The sequence below is a fragment of the Opisthocomus hoazin genome, chromosome 3, assembly GCF_030867145.1.
Source record: "Opisthocomus hoazin isolate bOpiHoa1 chromosome 3, bOpiHoa1.hap1, whole genome shotgun sequence".
NCBI lineage: Eukaryota > Metazoa > Chordata > Aves > Opisthocomiformes > Opisthocomidae > Opisthocomus > Opisthocomus hoazin.
The window spans coordinates 6,552,632-6,578,453 of NC_134416.1; the positions used below are offsets into that span (position 1 = coordinate 6,552,632).

General features: G+C 41.3%; 1 protein-coding gene and 1 long non-coding RNA gene across 2 annotated transcripts in view; both read left to right on the forward strand.

Moving 5' to 3' along the window:
* LOC142360720 (uncharacterized) overlaps positions 1 to 12,430 on the forward strand; it is a 36,796-nt gene extending 24,366 nt beyond the window's left edge. Inside the window, exons 2-3 of the long non-coding RNA XR_012763311.1 lie at positions 7,526 to 7,684; positions 12,126 to 12,430. This is a non-coding gene — a long non-coding RNA (uncharacterized LOC142360720). The remainder of the gene's footprint in view (positions 1 to 7,525; positions 7,685 to 12,125) is intronic.
* Positions 12,431 to 12,493: 63 nt separating this feature from the next.
* The window catches only part of COL22A1 (collagen type XXII alpha 1 chain), a gene marked incomplete at its 5' end in the record, with an annotated part of 219,589 nt that continues 206,260 nt past the window's right edge, over positions 12,494 to 25,822 (forward strand). Inside the window, one exon of the mRNA XM_075417222.1 lies at positions 12,494 to 12,692. Within this exon, the coding sequence (XP_075273337.1) occupies positions 12,494 to 12,692 (199 nt within the window). The remainder of the gene's footprint in view (positions 12,693 to 25,822) is intronic.

The window sequence follows — 25,822 nt, forward strand, 5'->3', positions numbered from 1 at the left end:
GGTTCAGGCTAGTGCTTTCCAGAGGAAATTAAGTAAAAATTAAGGGTGAAAAAAATTCAAACAAAATGCAGCACTGAAAAGCTACTTTGTTACAAAGAAAAGTTCATCGAGAAGTATTGAACCAATGCTTCAGTTTCAAGTTCAAGATGTTCTTCCTGGGTTTGCCATCTAGTAGATAAACCTGGGGAAAGAAGCTGTCAGTATGAGCACTGCAGGTGCTGGCATCTCATTCTTGGCCAACCCCTGCTTTCCAGGCATTTGTTTTCCCAAAGCAGAGAGGCAAATGTTCCCCTTATCAGCTCTCATAATCCCTTGTACCCCACATACACTCTGAGACACTTCCTGTGAGTTTTTTCCTTGGTAGTTAGGTTAACTAAGATGCTTGCGGAACAAGGTTTTATACAGAGCCAGCTTTTGAGGTGTAGGATTTCTTTTGAAATTCAAACTCTTTATTAGCTGAAGTGAGACAGGGTTACCGCTTGACTGGTCAATAAACACATGTGTTCATATGGTGCAGTATGGATTTTCCTTATGGACTGCTTGATGATGCCAAAGCTGAAGAACTGCTGGGTGCAACTTTCTCAAACACATTGCTTTAGAATGTATTTTTCTGCACTAGCAAGGGATGTAGTTTGTTTCCTGCTTCTCTTAAATTGCATCGGGAGACTGAGAGACACTGTGGCATGCCCTTATGACTTGCTTTGGCCATTTGACCAAATCTAAAAGATTTTGAGCATCACTTTGTGGCATTTGTGCTCCCAGGCACAGCAGCTGGGGCACTGCAGAATGGAGTGCACCTACGTCTGTCCCATCAGGGAGCTGGGATATAGACACAGCACATGACTGGTCCCACTGAGTGAGTCCAGCCAGTATACAGGAGAGGTAACAAAATTAATTTGGGAATGGTGGTGTGGATTTGGTAGTACCCTAACCACAGACTGTAGGATTTGGGAGATTCTATCATAGAGACTTTTTATTGCAGGTTAGTTTCGGGTTTTCTTAGCCAATCAGTAGAAAGATTTCTAGGCCTGACATGGAAGAGTCCAGTTTAAATCTGGACTTAATTCCCTCTGGACAAAGCACTGAAAAGTTATACTTGGGGGTATTGCATCAATGTTTTAGCTTGCAGACACTGTGTGGCTGCAGCAGGCGAAAATACATTGCAACATCCTCATCTAGCGCTTAGGATATTTTAGAATTGCAGCGATTTGGCAGGCAACCCCTAAGAGATTGTTTTAAAGTGCCTGTGGTAGATGTGTTTACAAAGGGGTCAATTTGAGGGATGCGTGATCCAAGCATAGGTTAAGGAGTCAGGAGTGGCTGAATTCTAATTCGGACCTTCTCTCAGGTTTCCTTGTGTGTGCATGTGCGACACCACAGAGGTTAAAAGAACATTTCTAATGCTGCAAAGTGGAGCACAGAGAAATTAGGAAACACCCATGCTGAGTTAATCCAGTCCCCCTTGGAGTATGCTTTATGGTCCTCTAAGACTCTTGATTACACTCCTCTGTATGATATTTTCCCCTCTTTGATTCCTGTCTTGTTCTGCCTCCCAAACAGATATCTGTCACTTAGGAAACAGCTATTTATCATTTTTCCCCTCGTCATTTTTCAATATTTTCTTGCACAATCAAACTTATTTCCAAAAGCAGTGGTATTTATCATTCATGGGCCCTGGGAGTTCCAGCACCAAGTACTTCAGGGCAGTAATAGAGTTCAGCTAAGGCAAACAAACTGATGGGTTTGAATGGTCTGCAGCTCTTTCCCACCACCCCATTTCATCTCCTACGAAGCTGACAGATTGCTTTGGCTAGCATTCATGCTAACCATCTCTCTGTGTCTGATCATTTTTTTAGGGATTGCGGTAGAAGTTGCTCTTGAGATGTGGTAATCGCAAAAGAAGAGCAGAAACATCTCAGCCCCTGCAGCCTTGATGGCACTTAGAGCAGACACTGGAGAGCTGTTCACTAGTAGGGTGCGTGGAAGTCCACATCCAACACACTGTGGAGCTGCTGACAGTCTCCTCCTTGATTTCAGCAGACTTTGGATCTGTTGTAGTTGAACAAAGTATCTCAGGAACAACTCTGATGGTAGCAGAGAATTTTTTGCTCTCTTATTCTCAGGGGCTTTGAAATAATGCCCACTGAAATCAATGGCCCTCGTTTCATTAACTACAGTTGGCTTTGGATCAGACCTGGGAAGATGCATGTCTTCCAAAAATGCCATTGGATGATTTCTGTAGAAAGCATTGATCAAAGATATACGACCGCATGTGTTGATCAGGGGAAAGAAAACCCCATCTCTCTTCTATGTGGTTGGCTTCCTGCTCATATCAGCAATAATTTAGATAATTAAATTGCTTAGTTCAGTAGTTGGAAGAGACACGGTCAACAAGCTGACTCTACTAAGATGTCAGATGTATTAGTGTTCTGGTCTGGGTTTTTTTTTTGTTTTTCTTTTTTGTGTATGTGTGAAAAGCTGTATAATTGGATGCTGTCTTTTTCACCCCAGGCTAACCTCTTCTTCAGAGGAGCATACCAAAGACATTAAAATCACATTATGAATGCCAGCATAGTTAGAACATTTATATGGTGTACGGTGATGTTCAGTGGCAGAAGACGAATGGATGAAATTAAGCACAATAATCACATCAGCCCCCACTTGAATTTAACGGGAAGATGAATAGTGTAAAGTAATGTAAGTAAAAGTTCAGATATGTTTATGAGCAGACTGAAGTCCATAACTAAACATGCTTTTTACATTCAGCCTTGAACCAGTGATCTTTGTACTGTCCTTGTAGGGTCTTTGAACTTTTGCTCACGTAAGCAAATGCTCATTTTGCTATTGATTCCAGTTTTGTTTTGTTTTGTTTTATTAATACACTTTTGTGACTGAATCACTCCTCTGAAGGATGAAAGAAATCATGGAAAATGTTTTATTTTTTTGACTTCTAGCTTTAACTCTAATTTCTGACTCTTGTGTATTTTGGTGCTGGTGACCTCTCTCAAACCAGGACAGAAAAGCCAGTCTCTAGAGACACTGAGATAGGGAATATCCAGTGCTTGTGCTTAAATTACAGAATCACAGAATCACAGAATGTTCGGGGTTGGAAGGGACCTCTGGGGATCATCTAGTCCAATTCCCCTGGTGAAGCAGGGTCACCTAGAACAGGCTGCACAGGACCTTGTCCAGGAGGGTCTTGAATATCTCCAGAGAAGGAGACTCCACAGCCTCCCTGGGCAGCCTGTTCCAGTGCTCCGTCACCCTCAGAGGGAAGAAATTCTTCCTTGTGTTTAGCTGGAACTTCCTGTGCCTCAGTTTGTTCCCATTGCCCCTTTTCCTGTCGCTGGGCACCACTGAAAAGAGCTTGGCCCCATCCTCTTGACACCCACCCCTAAGATCTTTATAGGTATTTAGAATACCCCCTCGCAGACTTCTCTTCTTCAGGCTAAACAAACCCAGCACCCTCAGCCTTTCCTCATAGGAGAAATGTTCCAGTCCCCTCATCATCTTTGTAGCCCTCCGCTGCACTCTCTTCAGTAGTTCCTCATCTTTCTTGAGCTGGGGAGCCCAGAACTGGACGCAGTACTCCAGATGGGGCCTCACTAGGGCAGTGTACAGGGGGCGCATAACCTCCCTCAACCTGCTTGTCCTAGAAATGCCGTGAAGTTTCTTTCTCTGCCCTATTCTTTGTACCTGCCCCTTCTTCTCCCTTCATCTTCTGAAGATGCCATTTCTGAAAAAACAGTTCTGCTTCTAGGCTTTCATACAAGTTTCTCCTCCTTGTCCCCTGAATTGCTATGATGTGACAGCATTATCTGAGAAACAGAGTTAGAATAAAGTCTCTGTATGTCCCTTCGAGTATCAGGCTCTGCAGGACAAAGAGAGAGCAGGATAGAAAATACCAGCATCTTATTCGCAATGGACAGGGGCTTCACTTTCCAAATAAACTGATGTCAGAATGTTCTTTGACTTTGGTTCGATTAGGAATAAACCCCATCCTAAAAATGCAGCCCAGCTATGAGGTTTGCTTCTGGATATGTATGCAATTTTTTGGATAGCAAAGCCCTAGCTCTGTACCCAATCGCAAGAGATAAAGCTCAAGGAGACAAAGCAGCGTCCCTTAAAATGCAAGAGTTCAAGCGAAACTCAACAGTGAGCAAAATATTAAAATACTTTTGAGACAAGAAGACCCAGTTCTCCTTCAGTTCTTTTTTTTTTTTAATGATGCATTTCATGAATGTGTGTTTCCCAAATAGTGTTTGCTTATTGTTCAAAAGTAGAGAGGCCTTACCAGGGGTGCTCACTGACCGAAAACTCTATACCAGTCCCTCTGAAAAAGCCATACCGAAGCTGAGCTTTGTCTATCTTCTACATATTGTTTGTTCAGCTGTGAGGTGGTATGAATAGTTTAGTATTATGCCTGTATTTTAAGTGTAGGGAGCTCACTTTAACATTTACCAGCATGCTCTTCAGCCTGGATGCCATTCCCACATCAAGTTTGCATGTAGCCAGAATTACTCACCTCTTTTTTTTCCATTAAACTATTAAAAACAAGGCCTCAGACACAGAGTCTGCTGTTTATTAATAAACTCGGACATGATAGGATTTGTTAGTTCTTTTTGCAACATTACTTAGTACGTTTAAATGTGTCACAAGCGAATCCCAAAGTGATGCTTGTGAGGTAAAAGAAAATAAGGGGTATTTTTAAAGGATGCACATTGGCTTAGGCTACTTTGAGGAAAATTATTCCCACATGATAAACTGAACTAAAAATAATAGTAATAAAGCAATCCATGTTAACCTTTTGAAAACAGGGTCCACTAAACAGAATTTCTTATTCTTGGATCACACTGAAGCCTAAACTGTCCCACTTTTGGCTCCTTTTTGACCCTTTCTCCTGGAAGGGGAAATAAATTTTGAACGGGGGCTATAATCTCAAATTGTGCTCAGTCTCACAGTGATGAACTGAGGTGGGAAAGAAATCAGTGTGAAACCCATCACTAATAATGCTTTATCTCCAAACTGTCTTCTAATACCCCTGAAGACTCTGTTGCGGTGATGTGAGTCCTGCTGATGTGAACGGGGCAGCTTTCTCTCACTGAAATATCCATACATAAAGCAGTTGCAAGTTAAGAGACTTGGTTCAGTTCTTCATGCTATAAAAATGGATAAAACTATGTATTTTGGCCTGAATGCAGGAATAATATTAAACCACAAATGTGTATTAAAGCTACCACAGGTTATGATTATAGATTTTAAGCAGATGTTCTGATTTGATTTGGGGATTTTTCCCCACTATTTTTAGTCTAAATGCCTCTTCTGAGACACCTTTCAGCATTCATAATGCAGCAACGAGCTCTTGAAGTGTTTTGGCAAAGACTGGAGACGAACGACGCCTGAGAGATGCAGCTCTCAGACCTCGTCATATAGGTAGTCCTTCTGCTGGGGCAGAAGTCACACATGTACCGAGTGAACCAGGTCCACCAGCCTCCCCGTCAAGCCACGTCCGCTGCCTGTGGAGCCCGTGTTGGTCCATCCCCCCGCCATTCTGCTGACTGACACCAGCTGGTGCTCTGCTCCTTTTATCCTGGCCTCATGGGGGTTAGCAGCCGGCAAAGACTGTTTCTAATATCATATTTATAAATCTTTGTAGCCATGCAAGTCTAGACACAGAGAAAGGACATTTTGAGCTCGCAGCACTGGAAGTGCAGAAGGCCGCACGGCAGATCTGGTTTCCCATCTCTCACTGCTGCCATTAACCTATCCTCCCATCACCAGTGCCAGAAACCAATGTTTCCTAAAAAATACAACCTTTGGCTGAAGGCTGCCATAGCTATTTTAAGTAATACTTGTCCTGATCCCTCTGCAGGCGGCTGTCTGATCGGTATTTCAGTAATGTACTTTTTTAAAAGGAAATTCTAGCTACTGTAGCGCACGGTGATATTTTCATGCCCTTTTTACCCTGCAACCTTTTCCAGTTTGCTCAGACCTGAGCACCTCCCTGTCTCGGAGGGACACCGTCTGGCTGAGGTGTAAACTACAGCACCTGCTTGTGCCCATTTAGGGATGGTATTTGAATAAGTACAACTTTTTTTTTTTCTTTTTTTTTTTCTTTCTTGAATTTATGTTCCACTGCTGGCAGATACTTCCAAATTTTATTTGTAGGGTGCAGGGTTTATTAGATGTATCCCTTATGTCCTTGTCTGCGTATGATATGGACTTCTGAAAATAGAGAGGCCTGTATTTTGTCCTGGGAATAAGGATTTACAGCTACATCCTGACAACCACAGAAGTTTTTCCCCTTTATTAATAATTTCCTAAACCAGCATGACATGCACTTTATTTCTGAGACAGATGGTAGAGCCCAACTTTTGACTGATTAAGGTTAGTTTTGAACAGATGCTGACACCACCATTCTTTTTGTCTGTGATTCCCACAGAACCCTATTGCTTTGAAAAGAAATATCCTAGAATGCATAATCGACCCTGCAGCAATATGCTATGACATACAGTGTCCCCTTCATACTTCTTTTACTTGGCTATCAACAGTGAGAAACTGATTGTGTTAAAAGACAGAGGAAGCAGAAATTCCCTAACAAAATGAACAAAGAAATCTGTGCATTACAGAAGTAAAAATGGATTCAGGAGCTGGGAGAAAGTTTTGCAAAATGATTACTTAAGCAGTAAAGAGCTACAGAGTGGAAACTCTTTTCCCCTTTGTGTATATATATATAATATATAGAATGGCAATGATTCTATGGTCTGTCTAATAAAAAATAATAAACCAATAGCAATAATAAAGTAATAATTTTTTTTTTAAAACGAGTTGATCTAGTGTTAGGAATCATAGCTAAACTTTTTAACAGCCCAGACACTTTGCCTGGTTTGTTCCAAAACCGGCTGACTTCAGTGACTTCAGTCAAGGTAAACTCAAACAAATGACCTTAAACTGAAGATCACCTACTTGAGCTTTTTCACTCCTTTAAATGAAACAGTTGAAAGATGTGTTTTGGAGCTGCTGAGTTTACTCCTGTAGAGAAGGACCGATAGGAACAAATATGTGTATGAAAACAGCCATGTATTTTTAACGTGAGTCATTTCTGAGACTCTGGAACTGAAAGCAGCAACGGGTGAGGTGAGAACCAGTTGTGTGTGGTTTGCAGTGGTTTGTATCTCGCCTCTGTGTTGTGTATCTCCTAATGAAGAATGCATGGGAAGGCCAGGTCAGGAATGGTTTCCACTCCAGTGCGTTGATTGTGTGGTTGGCAGTGGGCTCAATTAAAGTATAATAATCTGGTAATCTCTCTCCTTTTTCCATTCAGGCTGTTGCACGCTGAATAGAGCGAGTGAAAGGCTATAGCTTTTGAAAAGTAGGTGAACTCCTGCCTCTTTGTCTGAGCGGTTTGTGTCTAGTCAAATAAAATGACAGGCAGAAAAGACAACTCCGCAAAACGTTGCTCCCATGACTTGCATCATTACTACTGTTTGTGTTTCTATGAGATAACATTTGCTCTGTATTTCAGGGTACAGACTGCATTTCTAGCAAGGTTCTCGCCACACCGAAAAGACAAGCTGATGTGAGAAAGGAGATATGTCCGTTACGGGAAGATGCCGCGTGCCCCATCTCCTGGTTCTTCTCACATTTGTGTTCAGCGGGGCAAGAATTGAGGCTCAAAGAGCAGGTAAGTGCTGTTCAGCTTACTGCCTCGTGCTAAGTAGCTGCTGTGGCTTTTACGGGGCTGAGAAGCTATCGTTGCTAGGAGGAAAACAAGAAAACCCAAGCAAGACATTTACTGCTGCAAAGACATAAAGTCGACCTTGGGAAGTGAGATAGCTCAGGGATCAAGGGGTCTCTGGTTTTGCTGCAGGCTTAGCTGGGTTAGCTCAACCACCCAGAGGAAGGGGAGCATCATGCAGTTTACAGTGAATATGCTTCATCTACTCTTCAGTGGCATGGTGATGACTTCTTCCATTGCCTTCAGTGGGTTTCAGATTAGATCTGGTGAATCTTCTGTCTGTCTGGGACTTTCCTAGTAAAGCTAAATAGGGCTGGGGCACTGTTCATACTCTCTCTTGCTTCATACTGTCTTGTTTCTGGCATAGTCCCTGGTGTGACTTTCGGCCTGTGCTGATGAGCACTCTCCCCCAAATGCCACTCAGTGCATTAGAGATTGGTGCAGCTGAGTGACTGTTCTATACGCAGTCTTTACAAGAACACTTTGTATTTTGGACGGGGAGTAGGAAGATTTGAGTTATCTGGATGTGAATGATGCTGCACCTCAGGGGTAGAAAATGGTTGCAGACCTACGCAATTTACTGGTATAAAAGCCCAAAGGTACTTCGAGGTGGAGGCTTTCTGTCTCTTTTTCTAGGAAACATGCTATTCTGTAGCCTTGGGTAATTTATACGAAATAGAAGGACTTTTTAGACCTTCTCTCTGTCTAAAGAATAGCTGCTTTACAGTTTTGCTAAGTGATCTATACAAGGCTTTTTTGGATGAAGTTTAACAGGAGTAAGTACTTAGTAACAAATCAAAGTAAAATTTAATTTTTTTTTCTGTCTGTGGATTACAGGAAGGATGCGGCGGTACTGTTTATGTGTTCATTCTGTGATTACTTTAAATAATTTTGGGTTTATGGCATGTTTTGTCATCTACTTTTAATGGCAATACCGCAAAAGGGTTGACTCAGTGTCTGAGTGGATGAACACAACTCCTGAAATTATGCTTCCATAGAGTATTCCTGTAATTACAAAACTGAGGGTTCACTTTCTATGAATTATCTCCCATATCCCCTTAATGTGAACTGTTTCTGCCAGTAAACAATATTATTATAGCGTTCTTGGAAAACAATCAATTTTGTCGAGCAGTGGACATTACAGTGCTAAAAATGCAGATTAATATTTACTAAAAGCTTTTCTGCAGCATTTAATCTCACTGCTGTCAGTTCTGTAAGCAAAGAATCACTGACTCTAAGAAAATAATCCTGAAAGACCATCTTTTTCTTCCCTGCAATACTGCCTGTATAGACATCACTTTTTAAACCTTAAGCCCCTCTTGTTTTAAGGCTCATCGCCCTTCAGCACAGACAGGATTCATTCTGTCTGTTCTGTTTCTTTTTAAATTGCATTCATCTCACCTGCTGAGAGTCGTTAAAATAAGGTCTGTACCTTGTGGGTTTTATACTTAAAGCTTTATATTCTCTAGTTAGTGTCACTTAATATTCTTTCAGACTGGATAGATTAATATAATAATGAATTTTTTTTGAGGGAAAGTGGAGGCTTCTTGCTTACCCTTTACTGTTATATATTATATTCTTTGTATTCTGCAAAAATCCAGAAGAACTGCACTTGGCAGTCTAGTCAATATACACAGATATAATGTAACTTACATACCATAATACAAAATGATATATACTGTCGTCTCCACACTCTGATTACCTTTGAAAGAGTGTCTGTGTGTATCCAGCCAGACCTTTCTTGCTCTGTGGTTAGAGACAAGCATTCCATCACTAACAATATGCCATCACAGAACACAATCCCACGTGGACAGGTTGTTTCCAACATGACCCAAACCCATGTGCATAGGTTCTTCCCATAGACACTTGAAGGAACAGTAACACCTGGGATGTACTCTGCTACAGAAGTTAATGAAGCAAGAGATGATGATCATTTTTTATTGTCACCTGCAATACACCAGGTGTGTATCCAGCTGCCCTCACAGCTGTCATGCAATACCATGAGCACTGACCTACAGTGTTATAACGCCTACCTATAATGCTTTTATCTGAAGGCAAATACTCTTCATGTGGCTGAGTTACCCACAGTCTCCTTTCCAGTGGAGTGGGCTGTTCTAGGATTCCTGTCCTCTTCAGGGCAGGTGAAGACCCCCGGCATGATCAAAAGCACCAGAGCTAAATTATGAACCATAAGAGCAAATCTGGGCATGGTAGAAAACTTTGTGGTCTTCCTGTAGGCTCAAATGATGGAACTCAGTGAGCAAATATTACAACAGCATCATTCCTCCCACTGTTGTGTAGCATGATTCGTATTTCTCTTCACTGAGCTGGCTGTCAAGCAAATGCTTGGCTGGATGGACAGTGTATGGTACCTCCATACTCACTGGTCTGTTCCAGGGGAAAAAGTCCCAGTCCTCAGCTGACATCCACAGTGGGTGTATTTACATCAGTGCTTTAGCTCTGGTAAAGAGTGCAGCAAGGACAGACCACTTTCTAAGGCATGAGGATCCAGGAACTCGGGGTCCAGGACAGTTTCTCACCAGCCAGAACCTGTCTCACCACCCCCAGCCAGGGAGCAGGGCAAGATGGAGGATGGCAGCCAGGCTCAATGACAATCTAAATTCCTGGACGAACTCATAGTGATGCAGCAGGTCCAAGATCAAGCCGGGAACATGAGCCAGCAAGTCAAAGTCTGGATCAGGTCTGAATCAGCAGCCAGGGTCAGCCATTCTCCAGGGAAGTCCACAGAGGTGAGGCAGGTCTAAGGTATTAGTCACTGATGGACATTTAGTTGCTGGGACCTGGCTGGAACTAGTCTGATGTAAAAACATTCAAACTGTACAGTGGGAATGTCACTTTTTAATGTATGGAGAGCTAAACTGTCCGCAGTGGGCATACCCTGGAGTTACGTATTCTCGCAAATACTCTCAGATTTTCTCACCGAAGGAGGCAGGTTGATCAGAGCCCAGAGGAGGTTATTAGCGTGGCTGTAGTGGGAACAGTTGGGGGAATCAGGGTTCTGCAGTGAAACAGGAGTCAACAGAACAGATCTGCTCTCAATGGGTGTGGGTACATCTGGGCTACCTTCTCAGACTCTGGGAGAGCAGCAGGACGTAAAGGCAATTGTCAGCACTCTAGGGGACAGATATATCTCCAGTTCAGTGGGACGTAGAAAAGCCCTGTTACACTGACAGAAATAAAGCAGCACAGGCACTGGTATGGACCAGCTATGATATGTAAGGCAGAGTGTCTCGTATTGTATGTGCTTTGTTCTCTAGATGATGTGTCAAATAAGCTTTTTACCATTGGTTTGAACAAGCAGTTGGACTTTGTGAGGTGAGGTGAGACAAGAACTACAGGAGAAACAATGGTTAGTGGTTGTGACCATAGATAGATTGACTTTGTAGAGCATCTTTCAATCTTGAAACTCATAATTTGTTAGGGACTATGGTCTATAATGCTGAATTAAGTAAACATATGATATATAGACATATTTTGTCCAGCTGGGGCATTAACTTGATAAATCTTTGGTATCTGTGGGTCTTTTATGAATATACTGCCTCTTGGCTGGCATATATTCAGAAAGAGCTAGAAAACATCTCCTGGGAGATCTACTTTCTTGGCAAGTGGCTGACAAATATATGACCAGTCTGGCTTCATAGGGCAAGCGAGCTACAATTAAAATACTTTTGCCTTTTGGATTACACAGCCCTCAGATTACAAATATCATGGCTGGAGCCAAAACGGTGATTGTAGAGATAAGTGAACTTTTCCCTTACAAAGCAATTGCCCTTTGTTGTCAAGGAAGCCATCTCAGTATTCAGTGAGTCATCCTTTAGTCAATAGTGGCAGAGAGCTTCAAAATCATAATGATCTTGTTATAAACTTGCTTCACCAAGTTATCATGCTGAGCAAAAGAACTGCTTCTAGGTAAGCATAAATAAATCATGTATTAATGCAAAAGGAAACATGAAAACTTCACTACTCATGGCAGAATTGGCATAGCCAAGTTCAGGGCAGGTCTCTTGATATGCCAAGGTCATTTTAGAGCATTGCCTAAGCAAAGGCACTCCAGTGAAATTTTAGAAAAACAGCTTCATATGCATGCTCATAGTATAGGTGAAATATTGAGCAGAGGCACTTCGTAGTGCAGGAGGGGAAAGGTTTGCATTTCGAAGTGTGTGCTGATCTACTGTAGATGTCCTAAAACAGATGGGGTGAATCACAAGGAAGAAAGACTGAGAATCTGCGCTTTCTCTGCAGAATAAGGAGGGGGTTTGCTGCCTCCACCAAATTGCTCACCAGGGAGCTGTACCTAGGGAATATTTGGTATGTCTGGTCCTCTTCTTTCATCTTCCCTTAGCAATGTCTTCTGATACTCTTCCAGGCTGCAAGAATGTTCACTATGACCTTGTCTTCATCTTGGATGCCTCCTCCAGTGTTGGAAAAGAAGATTTTGAGAAAGTTCGGCAGTGGGTGTCTAATTTGGTGGAAACTTTTGAGATTGGCCCAGATAAAACCCGCGTAGGTGTGGTGCGATACAGTGATCATCCAACCACAGAGTTCGACCTGGGAAAGTACAAAAGCCGTGAGGAAATCAAAGAGGCTGCAAGAAAGATTAAGTATTATGGGGGTAATACAAACACTGGAGATGCTCTCAGGTACATCAACGCCTACAGTTTTTCCAAAGAAGCTGGTGGGAGACTCAGTGATCAAACTGTTAAAAAAGTAGCTATCCTTTTGACTGATGGAAGGAGCCAGGATTACGTCTTGGATCCAGCCACTGCAGCCCATCAGGCTGGGATTAGAATCTTTGCTGTGGGAGTTGGTGAAGCCTTAAAAGAGGAACTCGATGAGATTGCTTCAGAACCCAAGTCTGCTCACGTGTTTCATGTCTCTGATTACAATGCCATCGATAAAATTCGGGGGAAGTTGAGAAGACGTCTCTGTGAAAGTAAGTAGAGCTTCCAGTTCTTCTACACAATTAGAATTACAATAGATTCAGTTAGCATAAACTGTGATTTTTTTTTCATGCTTATTGTTTTATGCTGATAATTCTTTATTTTAGTGTCTTCTAATCTATTCCACTCTGTAAGAAGTAATTTTGCTATGTGGAGTGTGACAAAGTGATCACTTCTGGGTTCTTCTGCCCAAGTCAGTATTAACTGTAGGTCACTTTCTAGTAGTGAACTAGAGAATAAAATGTGAATTCCCTTTTGGTTCTGATACAGTTCAATTTCTATGTAATATTTTGGAATACTGAATACAAAGGGTAATATCTTATTTATATCAGGATTTTAGTTTATTTTATAGTGGAACTGGGTTCTTTCCCCTGTATTTCCTGGAAATGTACTATAAAGAGAGTGCTCTGGATGCTGGTGAGAATGATCCTTTAGAAAGCGAAAGAATACTTGTGCTGTTCTGCATTTCATCGTGTCAACTCTACTGACAAATGGTGTTCACTAGTGCTCTGGCTATCAACCACATAAACCTTGGTTATGTTTTGAGTGAGTTTTGATGGAGAACAGTGCATGAAATTCACACTGAATAGATGAACTTTGAATTTCCAGCCCCTTGGTGAAGAGGACTGTAATGGAATTATGGCCGGTATGTCCCAGCACACTAATGGGAACCACAATCACATAGCCCTTTCTGCTTCAACCACTCATAAATCTCACTCTCATTCTTAGTGACTACATAAAAGCTATATGGTTTTGCTGCTGTTTGCAGTATGTGTTGTGTTTACTGTGAGTTCTGAGGGTCGAAATCATGAGACACTGCTCTGGTTCCTAGATCTGTACTTGAAAGACAACAGATAACTCCCTTGCGTGATGCTGCAACACATTGCAGCCTTATAGTGACCAGCTCTGCAGGTCAGGACCTTGTTTTACTGTCAGGTAGAATAGAATAGAATAGAATAGAATAGAATAGAATAGAATAGAATAGAATAGTTTCAGTTGGAAGGGACCTACTAGTCCAACTCCTGACCACTTCATTGCTGACCAAAAGTTAAAGCATGTTATTAAAGGCATTGCCCAAATGTCTCTTAAACACTGACATGGGCCATCACCCACCTCTCTAGGAAGCCTGTTGCAGTGTTTGACCACTCTCTTGCTCCCCTGGCACAGCTTTGAACCATTCCCACGTGTCCTGTCCCTGGATACCAGGAAGAAGAGATTGGGTGACAGTAAGTTGCCTGAAAAAAAACAGGCCTTGTGGGTGGTGTTGGGAGGCTCTTTTACTGCTCTCTGTGACCTCCGTTTGCAAGAAAAAAGTTGTAACATAACTCCCTGGGTTATGTTTTTTCTTAAAGAGTGACTAGCACAAGCAGGCATAAACCAGTTGACATCGCCCAACAATATCTAGGTGTGACTGCTTTTTTTTGCAGTCTGAATAAAAGTGTGTGTGTATAGTATAATCCCAATACAAGTGGAAGACATGGTGAATATTGATTATTAGCTATTCAGACTGAAGGAGCTCAGCCTTTTTTCCTGAATATCTCATGTAGTCATACACAAAACTGAGGTGTAATAATGAAGGGTAAACCCTTCTGGAACAAACTCAACCAACTTCCTACTGCAGCTGCTGAACTGCCAAAATGTGATTTTCTTTTGAAATCCTATTACTTGCCTTTTCTAAAACAAGTGTTTTCAGTACTTTGTACCTGGGTTGGTGGTTGTCATCTCCTTGAAAAATCATTTATCCATCAGTCAGGGTATAATGTGATTTGTCTGTGGCTTTCTGAGCCCATGCTACGTCCCCACATGTGTACATACCACTTCTTATTAGATCACAAAGGATTACTGGGAGCTTCCTTCATCTTGAGTTTGATTGCAGTCACTCTCCGTGGTGTTTGATTCCACCTGCACTTGTGGATTCCATGGGGAGAAATAAAGCCTCTAAAAGAGTAAGTGAAATGCAAGGGTTTAGTTTTATCAGATACAGGGAACTTTTAAGGGGAAAACAGGCTGCTAAATGGATTGGTTTAGAACAAAGGAGATCAGACTGCCATCAGTGAACATTAATAAGGAAGGGAGCAGAGAGGAGGGAACCAGCTGAGCAAACATTGAGTAGATAATGTGCACATATTGAGGATCACTCAGGCAGAATAATGAGATGTAAGGAAGATAACAGTGACAAGGGGAATTGAATATCCAGGTACATGGGACAGAGTGAATGTGAGTGGCTTTGAAGAAGTGGATGCAGGATAGAAAGAGAAGTTAACTAAGGCAGCAAACACAGGTGCAATGGACTGATTTCCACTGCAACAGCAGTTACAGCTGACATGTCTGCCATAGGTGTTCCTGGGCAGTGTTCTTCAGATCCATGACTCCATTGAGATGCTGTAACATCCCTAGATCCTTCACCCCAGCCTTGATATGGGACACCTTCTTTTCAATGTCTGGCCTCACTCCAGTTGGTGCCTGCTTTTGTCTTGTCTTCACTGGATGTGGAGGAGTTTATTCTCTTTCTCTGTATATCCGTCTTTTCTGCTTGGAAGGATGTTGCACATCTTCTCCAAGTCTTTTCTTCTTAGATTTAAAGTAGGGGAAACTACTTTTTGGCAGTCTTGTCATACTTATTTAATTTATTGGTTTGCATGCAAAGTGATTTTAATGGGTGTGATGTTTCGATCGGATCTAAACAAACAAGAAATTCTTGATGTCAGTGGAGCTGACAGTTAAAATACAGGATGAGACAGTGAGAGTACCATCTGCAGAAGTATTAATGTAGAGAACAGGTAACTCTTCTGTTATCTGAATATGTGATGATAGAACTGTTTTGGGAGGTGGGAAAGGACTGGCAGAGAACAGGACCAAGTGTTTTCTAGTGCATGTGCCACTTTTGTATTTCATGTTAACACTGTAGAAACAGGAAAGGAATTCACTGTAAGGGCTATGCCTTACACATATTTAGAAGGTAAATCTTTTAATAGCTGCTGTAGTTTACTTTCTGAAATTTTAATATGACAGCACTGCATAAAACAGGAACATACAAACCACTGAGTGGGTGGAGGACGTGATGAGGGCACATGCCAAACAGCTGTTTAGTTCATGAACATTCTATGACAAAAACATATATTGCCACAGCCAAGGTAGTGTTTTAATAGATGTAATCCTTTTTGAGCTCCTGGGAGACACATGAATCAAAGAGCGGAACTGGTAGAGAGTTTTTTTGTTGCACTTCCCAATGATGAGTCTTTCAGTCCTTGTACTGCTGTGCTACTGAAATGTGAAGAGTCATGCAGTGTTGTATATACTGAATTTCATGCCAGCAGCTGTTCAGAATCCCTTGTCTCTGGTCTCACTAGTCTGTCCTAGACTCAGTCATTCCATCTTGCTATATTTGGCTGAATTTATTGCTAAGAACATGTCGTTAAGTGCATTAATAGCATTTTAGCTCTCATTTAATCTTGTGGAAGTAAGCGTAGCGGAACAGAAAAAAAACATGTCTGCTCAGTGGGACATTATGGCAGTGAGAGATATTTTTGCCAAACATTTCCATTGCATTCTAGACTATAGTCAGCAGGCAAACATGGGTGATGCCTTCAAAGGAAAGCAGGAGAGACGCATTCTGCTAAACATTCCGGAGGTGCTACATGTTTCCTAAATAGGATTTCTGCTTATATATATGTAATCTCGCATGAGTACTGAAATATACAAATACATCAGCACCTAACAGTATTTGCCTAACTCCCTGTTGACCTCTGAGATTTCACTGTAAAAGCATTTATTTCTAGATATCTTTGCTTTAGACATGATGAAATAGGAAAGGAGGTGGAACTCAATAAACTATCCTAAAGTATTTTAACGAACTCTGTTGTGGTAGTAATTTTAATTCTTTCAGTCCGTTGAGCAGACTTTGTGGACTTGGGAATTTGTAGACTGGTTTTACTTTCATAGTTGGAGTATGACATTATTTGTGTTCTTCAAAAATCCAGCTTAATGGTAGTTCGAAGTCTTTCTTGGTCTTATTGCAAGAGCTCTTTTTCGTTGTTGTGATGGCTTGTAGAGACCTCTTACAACTGTGGACATAGCTTCTTGTCAGCTGGAAGAACTTGATACATGCCACAAGTGCACATATACTTTTACTTGGAAAAATCTGTGGCACCCAACTCCATGTTAAATGCAGAAAAAGGTGAGGTGTTTTGGAGTAATAATTGGTGTCTAAGAGACTGGTTGAAGTCTGATTAGTGCAATGTCATATGTCCCATGAAGCTAATCTAACTCTTGTGCTTCTACCTCACATATACATTACACCTGCCACAGGCAGCATTCTTGGTGGAATGTTCCACATTTGGCTGCTTAAGAGTGTGTCCAGGCTAAGTACAGCTACTAACATTTTGATTCTCACTTGAAAACTAGTCACTTCCAGATGGTTTGGGAAGTCTACTAAAAGCTCAGCAGACAACTGCTGCTTTTTTAAAAGCTGCAGCTAGGCAGTGACCCAGCTGATATAATCTCTGATCCAATATCTCCTGTTGCTTCTTGATGCTCTTCTCCCCTAGCTACAGTGGTGGCTTTCTCAAGCTCTATAACATCTCCAACTTCTAGCAGTCTCTCATGTCACAGATGACAGGATTGCACATTCTTTCTTCACCACTTTTGCTGGGTAACTGCGGTATCTTGTGAAGGCATGAAAGGCCTGTAACAGAATTTCCAACTGTTCTATCTTTTCCTTGAAAGAGAAGAAAAAAATTCACTTTTCATGGATGATACACTGGGAGGAGATAAAATATTTGATGGGCTTAGTGGTGATGACTAGGCAACTTTCTTCTGCCTTTAGGGGGGTTGAAGGACAGCCTGGTGTCTTGGATTATGGCTCCAAGAAGCACAACAAAGATATTAATTCTCTCTTACAGAATTTTTTGTTTTCTAGGCAAATGCCTGAAACTCTTAGATCTGATTTTCCACTTGGTCCAGTCATCACCAACTTCGAGCAACACAGTTGCAGAACTAGTGCCTGGCAGGCAGAAATTCTCACGCTCAGGGAGTGCACGGTGGGTGCTGGTTGGTCCTCAGTTTCTGCACAGATCATGTAGAAGTGACTGAAGGGGGCCTGTAGGAAAAATTGGGAAAATCTTTGCAACAGGGCCTGTTGTGATAGGAGAAGGGTTAATAGTTTTAACCTAAAAGACAGTACATTTAGACTGGATATAAGGAAGACATTTTTCACCATGAGGGTGGTGAAACACTGGAACAGGTTACCCAGAGAGGTAGTGGAGGCCCCATCCCTGGAAACGTTCAAGGCCAGGTTGGACGGGGCTCTGAGCAACCTGGTCTGGTTGAAGATGTCCCTACTCACTGCAGGGGGGTTGGGCTAGATGACCTCTAAAGGTCCCTTCCAACCCAAAGCATTTCATTCTATAATTCTATGATTCTATGACTGTTTTCCCAGATCATGACTACAGTTCTGTTCTGCCACTGTGTAAACTCTATATCATTTAAATAACTTCCTATTTCGCTTGGGACTCTGAAATGAATAGGTTTATTCTGAGATTAGCAACAGTGCTGTTTTATGACCAGCTAAAGCCACCCCCACTTCTAAAAAAGAAAGTCTTATTCTTTCCAACTTCCTTCTCCCATCTGCCAGCACAGGCACGTACATGGCCCCAGCATGAACTACAGCAGGGAGCCAATGAATATTCTTGTTTTTTTTCCTGGGTTAGTTTTTACTCAGATTTAGTTCACTATGCAGCCACATGGACATTTGCTGTCCCAGGGGAGGAACTGGCACAAAGTGAGAACAAATAACAAGGGACAGGATTAAGACCTGAACTGCATCCTCTGGTTCAATGCTAGTTTATATCAGCTTGATGAATATTAGCTAAGCACTCCAGCAAGCTGGGGAAAGCCTTCCATGTGCTCCCACTGTAAATGTGAGCCTGTGCTCTGCTATCCTCCAGTTTAAATGTGCACAAAGTGGATTGCTGTGCAGGTTCTTCCCATTCAAATTCCACTGCTAGGCTTCAGCACTGCTGGCTTGCCTTGAAAAAACTGCATGTTTAACAAAAATATCCCACTGCAGACAGATCTCTTCATGATTCTGTTCCATTTTCCTTAAATAGTCTTCAGTATGTATAATTATTGCAGCTTTAATATTGACTTAGCTTCTGGTTATATGGGGGTCATGGGTGGTGGGTAACTGTAACGACAGCTCTCCCGCCTCGGACACGCATGCTGTCTGGCTGGGAGCATCTTTCTAGGAGTCACTGGTAGGTGGGATGAGCAAGCTGACCACTGCCTTCACTTAGATACAGACTGTCTGTCAGTGCCTCCAGGCAGCACTTGGATATTCTGTGATCTTGCACCCAGGTACCTTCTCTCCCCAGAATGGATGTTAGCTCTGTTACAGTTTTGGAAAACATTTTATTGATTTATTTTTCTTCCCTTGTACATTGGAAAAAGCAACGTCTTAGATAGTGCCTTCAGGTGAGGAGGAAATTCATCCTTGCAGCAGCTGTGGCCTGATTTCTCCTTTTTGCTTAGGGAGCAAAGGGATGAATCCAACAGTCCTCCAAACTAAGTAGTTTTAGAAATAACTGTGGCAGAAAATGGTGTTATTTCTACTCTTCTTTCGTACAGCTGAGAAAAGGAGTCTGTTCCAAACCTGCAACTTTGTACAGACCACTGGGAAGCTTAATAAGGAAGTCTGAAGGTAGAAGTGTAATAAAATGAGATCGATTAAACCTTTTGCACCTGCCTTTCTTATCTCTAGGTTTTTTCTTTAGCAGTTACATGCAAATAGTAGCATCATAAACCATGGACTATCACTTTATATCAAGCAATGAATCTCTAGACTTCAAACATCTTGTCCAAAATCACAGAATCTAGCTGAATAATAACATCTTCCCTAGTTTGTAACAGATTTTTCTTGCATTTCGGACAAGAAATCTTTGTGAACAATGTTTGATGTACAGTAAAACTAATTGTAAAGGCAGAGTGAAGATTAGACTCATGACAAATAAAAGCAAGTCCAAGACTTTAGAAAGAAACATTGAGACAGTCAGGAGAAGTATGAGTCTCAGTGGCAGGAGAAATTACATCTTATGTAAAAGTAATGTGCCATTTAGAGAACAAAAAGAGAAAATATATGGTGACTATGGGAGCCATTTCTAAATAGTATAGGAATGAAAGAGAAATACAGAAATAGGAACAGGCAAAAAAAATGGAACATATTGTCATGTGCTGAAAGTTATTAGTAGCTTTTTTTTTAACGCTGCCTGCAGTCCTCATTGATTTTGCAGGAGCTGTGGGTGCTCCATGCTTTCAAAACTAGGCTGTGGAGCCCAATACTTATCCAGCTGCAATCAGAAGGAAGCTTTCCGTCTTCTCCGATAGAGTCCGAATGACAGGATAAAAGAGAGGACTCACCTTCAGGGCAGCACTGTCTGTCTTGGTGCTTGCTTTCTGCTGGACTGATAAGGAATGCTCAGTAGAAAGAATAACCTCTGAAACTGGGCAGATACTCAGCACGAGATTGGGGCAAGGCAGACAAAAACCTCTGAGGTTTCAGAATTTATTTACAGGCTTTTCTGTCCAAGTAAAACAAAGAGATGAAATAAAAACCCTTGCTATGTGTTCTTCGCAAAGCTAAAACGTCTTTAAACCTCAGCAGCTCTTGTGCAGCCAGGGCTTTCTTCCTCCTTCATTAACAGCCCCTAAACTGGCCTCAGACTGAAAGGACATCACCTGTTTCATGATCTAGGCCTGCCTTTTTTTTATGCTTTACATGGCTATTCCTATAAAAATCTAATGGTATCTTTCAGCACTGGCTATAAATGGAGATAGACTAACACCTGCACTGGTTAGCTGCACCTGTAAATCACAGATTTCCTCTGCTCTTCCACGATTTCAGGATGTACTTGCATTTAGGATAGGGAAAGCTAAGTCTGGAAAGGTGCTATGGAGATTTAGTCCCAGTTCTTCTGATGGAGCTGGTAGAATTTACTCCAAATGATAGAGAAGTGTGAATGTCAGAACATGGAATATCCCATGCGATTCATCAAAGGTCCCGTTATAGCATATTACATTTTTCCTGAAACCCAGTGGGTTTGCTGAACCCTGCAGCTTATTATGAAACTAATGTTTCTGTAAACACCCTGTAGCTATGGTGAGCTTGGTCTCCCAGGGCTGGATTTCTCGCTTCTGGCTCCATATATTCAAGCCTCAGAGTCTTGTGATCAATACTGCAGAGAGCCACAGATCCTAATATTCCAGGTAACGAGGGAGCTTGAATGTACACGGTGGGTGCTGGGTCTTGCCAGAGGGTCACAGCTGGTGCTGGTCACAGGCTGCCTGTGACACTTGGGAAAAGTTGATTACAAAAACTCTGGCCTGGGTAAACAGCCACTTTCTCATCAAATAGCTTCACTGGAAAATTTGTGTCCTTTCACAGTATTTAATCAAGGCCTTTGCATCACCTGAATGTTAAACTGATTTCAGAAACAATTTCACAGGCAGAAGTGAACTGTAAGAACAAAACCCTGCTCAGACCTAGGTCCTACCTGGGTCACATGAACTCCTGAAACAAAATAGGCAGGACCACCTGGGATGAAACAATTGCTTCCAGTTCTGTGTCTTGCTGAGCTGTCTTTAGAAGCCCATGTTTTTTATCCCTATGCTCAGAACTAAACCAAAGCTCGTCATTTAAATTTCTAAGGGCGCGTTTTGAATCTGTAGGTGTCTCTGATACAAGTAAACCTTGCGCGGACTCTCTGCAAAAGAGATCTTCGTGTTATCATTGGAGTTCAAACTCAAATGGCATAGCCATTTCCTTTTTCATTCTTCGGTAATATGAACTGGTGCATCCTTTCTTCTGTGGAAGTTTATAAAGGTTATCAGCCCTTTCTGCCACTGCATTTCAAATTCTCATTTTGTTTTCAAATTAACTGAGCCAACAGGCAAAATTGAGTTGCAATGTACTGGTCTGCTGAGAATTTTTCTTCCACAGTGGTAGAGCTGCAGCATGGTTTAGCTGATGGGCTATTTTTGTTAGTAAATTGTAGGGTTAGTGTTTCAATCCCAGCAAGTTCCCTACAAGTTACACCCAAATACCACATTCCTTTTCAAATCAGTAATCTATTTTATAATATGAAACAAAAACAGTGTGAGCATTTCGAACACCTAAGAGAATTGTTTTTGGATAATGTACTAATTAGGTTCTTTAAAATGCAAATAAGAGGTTGTAACAAGCTCTGCTATGTTAATGGGGTTACAAACAATGGAGAACAAATCAGAGTTCTGCATAAAATGCCTTTCGGCAAGTTCTCCATTTTGGGCACTGTGAGTACTACTGCTAATGCTGACCAGAAGTAGGGAGGGTGTTTTTCAGGGAAGGTAGCTGAATATGAAACTGTGGTTTTTGTTGTTTGTTGTCTTAAACTGTTGAATAGCAGCCTTGTGTGATGTCAGGTTTCAAAACCCCATTCACTTCCTCACAGCTTATTAGTCAACATTTAGTGTCAGTTTGGTTATAGCTTGATCTGTACTTCAGGAAATTCAGAAATTTAGATATGATATATATATATATGTGTGTATGTGTGTGTGTATAGGATGTACATTTATTTCTGTATGTTTTTTTATATATATATAAACTCTGGAAAATAAAGCTGTGTCCTTTCAACCTGAAGCATCAGTCTTTTTTTTACAGTGAGGCAGACAAAAAGCCATAACATGTTAAAGCCCTAGTGAAGATGAAATACAGGACATTTTTACTGCAGTATAACTACACACAGTCAACCCAATCCACCACCTCTGGGCGAGACTTCGTTTAGCTACACTGCAGTAGAAATCACTGTGCTTTGTTCCTCCAGGGTTTTATGGCAAGATGGATAGCATATATTAGTTATCTCCTGTAAAAACCTCTCAGTTCTGGCGGTGAAGACATAACATCTCTGTGAGAGGCTGCAATACTAATATGACACAAGTAGGATGGTGCAGCAGAATTTTAGTCACTAGTGCTAACACTTTTTGGAAAATCACTTTAGTAGCTTGAGGGTGTTCCTGAGTTTAAAATAGATGTTGGGTCAGAACTGAGATCCATAAATTGAATTAAACAATATTGTATCTTCATATTCAAGTATCTTCTGTGGGATTCACATCATCTAATTGCAGTGGCCTGAGAGCTGTTTGTCTAGACTCTTTTGATAGTCAGTGGAAGGGAATAGACACCTCCAGAGAGTGATTCATCCTTTTCGGAGAAGACTGTCCAAGACAGGTGGCATGATTCGACCTCTGAGTGCCTATGTCTTTTCATTAACTTTTGAGGGAGATTAGATAACTACCTTACACCAGACTCCTCACTTTGACAGCCAAAAGTGAAAGAGTTGAAGCTTGCCCCACCGCATTCTGGGAGTGCAGTAAGATTTAGTTCCTTAAGCCAGTAGATCAGTTTGATGGGATTTTCATTACTGATGCAAATATAGGCCAGTGTGGTTGCAAGCTCGGGTGCGTGTGTTGCACTTCTCATCTGCTACCTGATGCTGTGGTATTTGTGCAGTCGCAGGAGACTATGCCAGTTTAGAGAACTATTATTAAGTATTGCCATATGTTTTGGGTCAAACATTATGCTGCTAAATTGTACTTTATCCCTGAGAGACCACTTCTGCAAAAAGAATGGGTTTCTCTCCCTTATCTTGGGCTTCTTCCTAAATGTTGTGATAAATTATGCCTGGAAGTAAAGTGCGTTGTGATACTACCTGCTGCAGTCTGTTGACTCATTATAGCAAGCAGATAATGCTTTAAAAAATAACTAATGGCTGAAATGCAATTACGAGTAACAGAGAAGGAGAAGGAGACAGCTTTTTTAATTAGTGTTGTTGAAAGACACCTTTGCTGCAAATAACCTTTTTTTTTTTTTTGTTAATTGAAGCATGAAGGTTGCATCCTGAGACAGGCCTTCAAATCCACTCTTGCTTAATGATCTTTCCAGTTTTCACTGTAGCAAAGTCAGACACCAAAACAAACTGTACTCTACTGGAATCAATATGGGAAGGATGCCAGCTCAGACCAACTCACATGTTAACCAAGTCTGTGTTACTGGGATATGCAGATTGTCCTCCCATACAGACAAGATAAGAATTTACTTGTAGGAAAAAACAAAAAAACAGTGGAAGATCAGCGGGCACATCCTGTGGATTTGGGACTATGAATGGGACTGGAAAGCTGGCAAATGACTGAACCAGAAGATTCCTAAGTATGGGTTTAGGTAATTAAAAAATCTTCATTTAGATTTTTGACAGATTCATTGTGGGTGCCATTTGCAGAAGTGTCCATGTGAATGGTGGCTCTGCAGTAGTCTCTGCTGAAAGACAGCATGGCTTGGTTTGAATATTTTGGCTGTTGTATATAAGCATGACACACATAATAAGGACCATAATCAAGAGGGGATGTACTCAGGGCTAACAGTCCCAGGGGACTGAAGTGATCCAGACCAGCCTTTGAGCCTCAGATTCCTGAAACCCAGTCTCAGTGCTCTCTGGTGAAGCACATTGCACAGCTCCTGCAGAGGTAGAAGATATCTGCTTGGCACTTTGGAAAGATTGCTTAGGTGTCTAGATTAAGAACCTTGGATATCCATATTTTTTCAGTTCCTGACACTTTATTTCCCTATGTATTTTGGCAGTGCCCAGCCCCAGGAGTCTCTTTGGGGTACAAACACTGGACATAATGCTCCTGCCTTAGTCCAGCTTATTGACAGCCTACAATCACAACTCCCCTTCCAGAGACGTGACCCCCCCTTCCACACCTGTGGCCCCATTAGTTCAGAGCTCGCTGCTTTAATGAAAAGGGTAACAGAGTGTAAACCCAGAAGGAAGTCATCATTATCTTAGCTGTAATGCATAGGCCATGAGACTTACTTGAACTATGAGTATATAACATCTCATGAATAAAGGCAAAATGTCCTAGAAAATTTACAGTGTTAGTTACAAATCAATATATTTAGGGAGGTATCTGCTAGCTACTCCTCCAAGCTATCTGAGCTCTCTGCTGGAATAGTGAGTCATGCATGTTGATTTTTAACAGAGCTGTTTAAGGGCAAGTGTAAAATTTGCAGAGCTACAAATCTTTCAAAAATTCAACATCATTTCCACTAGCTGTTCCTATTTCTGTTAGCAAGTACAGCAGCTGATGCTTGTGTTGTTTACCTATCTGATAAACTGTTCTTTGACTCTGTAGTGGCCTTGATAATATCCTTAAGAACTAGATTGCTTGGGCTAATAGTATATTTATAATGTGTTTGTCACCAACTGAATATTTACGTGCTCACAGCTTTGTATGCTGTGAGACACTGCAGATTCACTCAATGTGAGATGGTACACAGTGATCTCTTTCATTTATGGCTGGTTCAGAATTAAGGATTTTTATCGTCTCTAATTAGCAACTTATCCCAGCAGGTGGGAATTTTTCATTGTAAATCCTTTTGCATATTGTTATTTGGTTAAAAATACTGCCCTGGGTACTTGCTGACAGCACAACCATTCAGCATAGAACCACTAAACAAATGGAATTAGTGGATGGGTTGCTACACCCTGCCACCACATTTAGCTCTACGAACTATTTTTGAGATGATTACATCTCTCAAGTAATTTGGCTTTGGAGGTGGGGTTTTATTTATTTTAGTGCATGAGGTTTGTAGTAAAGAAAAGTCTCAGCTTTTTTCTTTGGTTTTCACGGGTGCATACATTGATCGTAAAATATTGCGCCCTGCTGAAATTTCCAAACCATCTCTTGGTCTCACAGGGACAAGAAAGTTTTTCCTTGTTCAGATCCTACTGCAGTTTGTTTCCTTTTTTAAGTTCTTTTAACATTAGTGGTCTTAGTTGAGATTATAATTAAAGCAGCAAGTTTTATTTTGGGACTCTCATCTGGAGCATGGAGTAGTTCCACTCATATTTGTTTATGCTCAGTAATATCTCACTGCAAATTATTTTCTGTGAACTAGTAGTGCAGCAATATAATAATTATTCAATTAACCAAACATATGAGAAAGTATTAGACTCTGATTTGCCACAAATTTGTACAGCCATTTACATCAATTCTGAGTTATTTCTAGTGAATCCAATGGTTTTCTTAAGCTCAC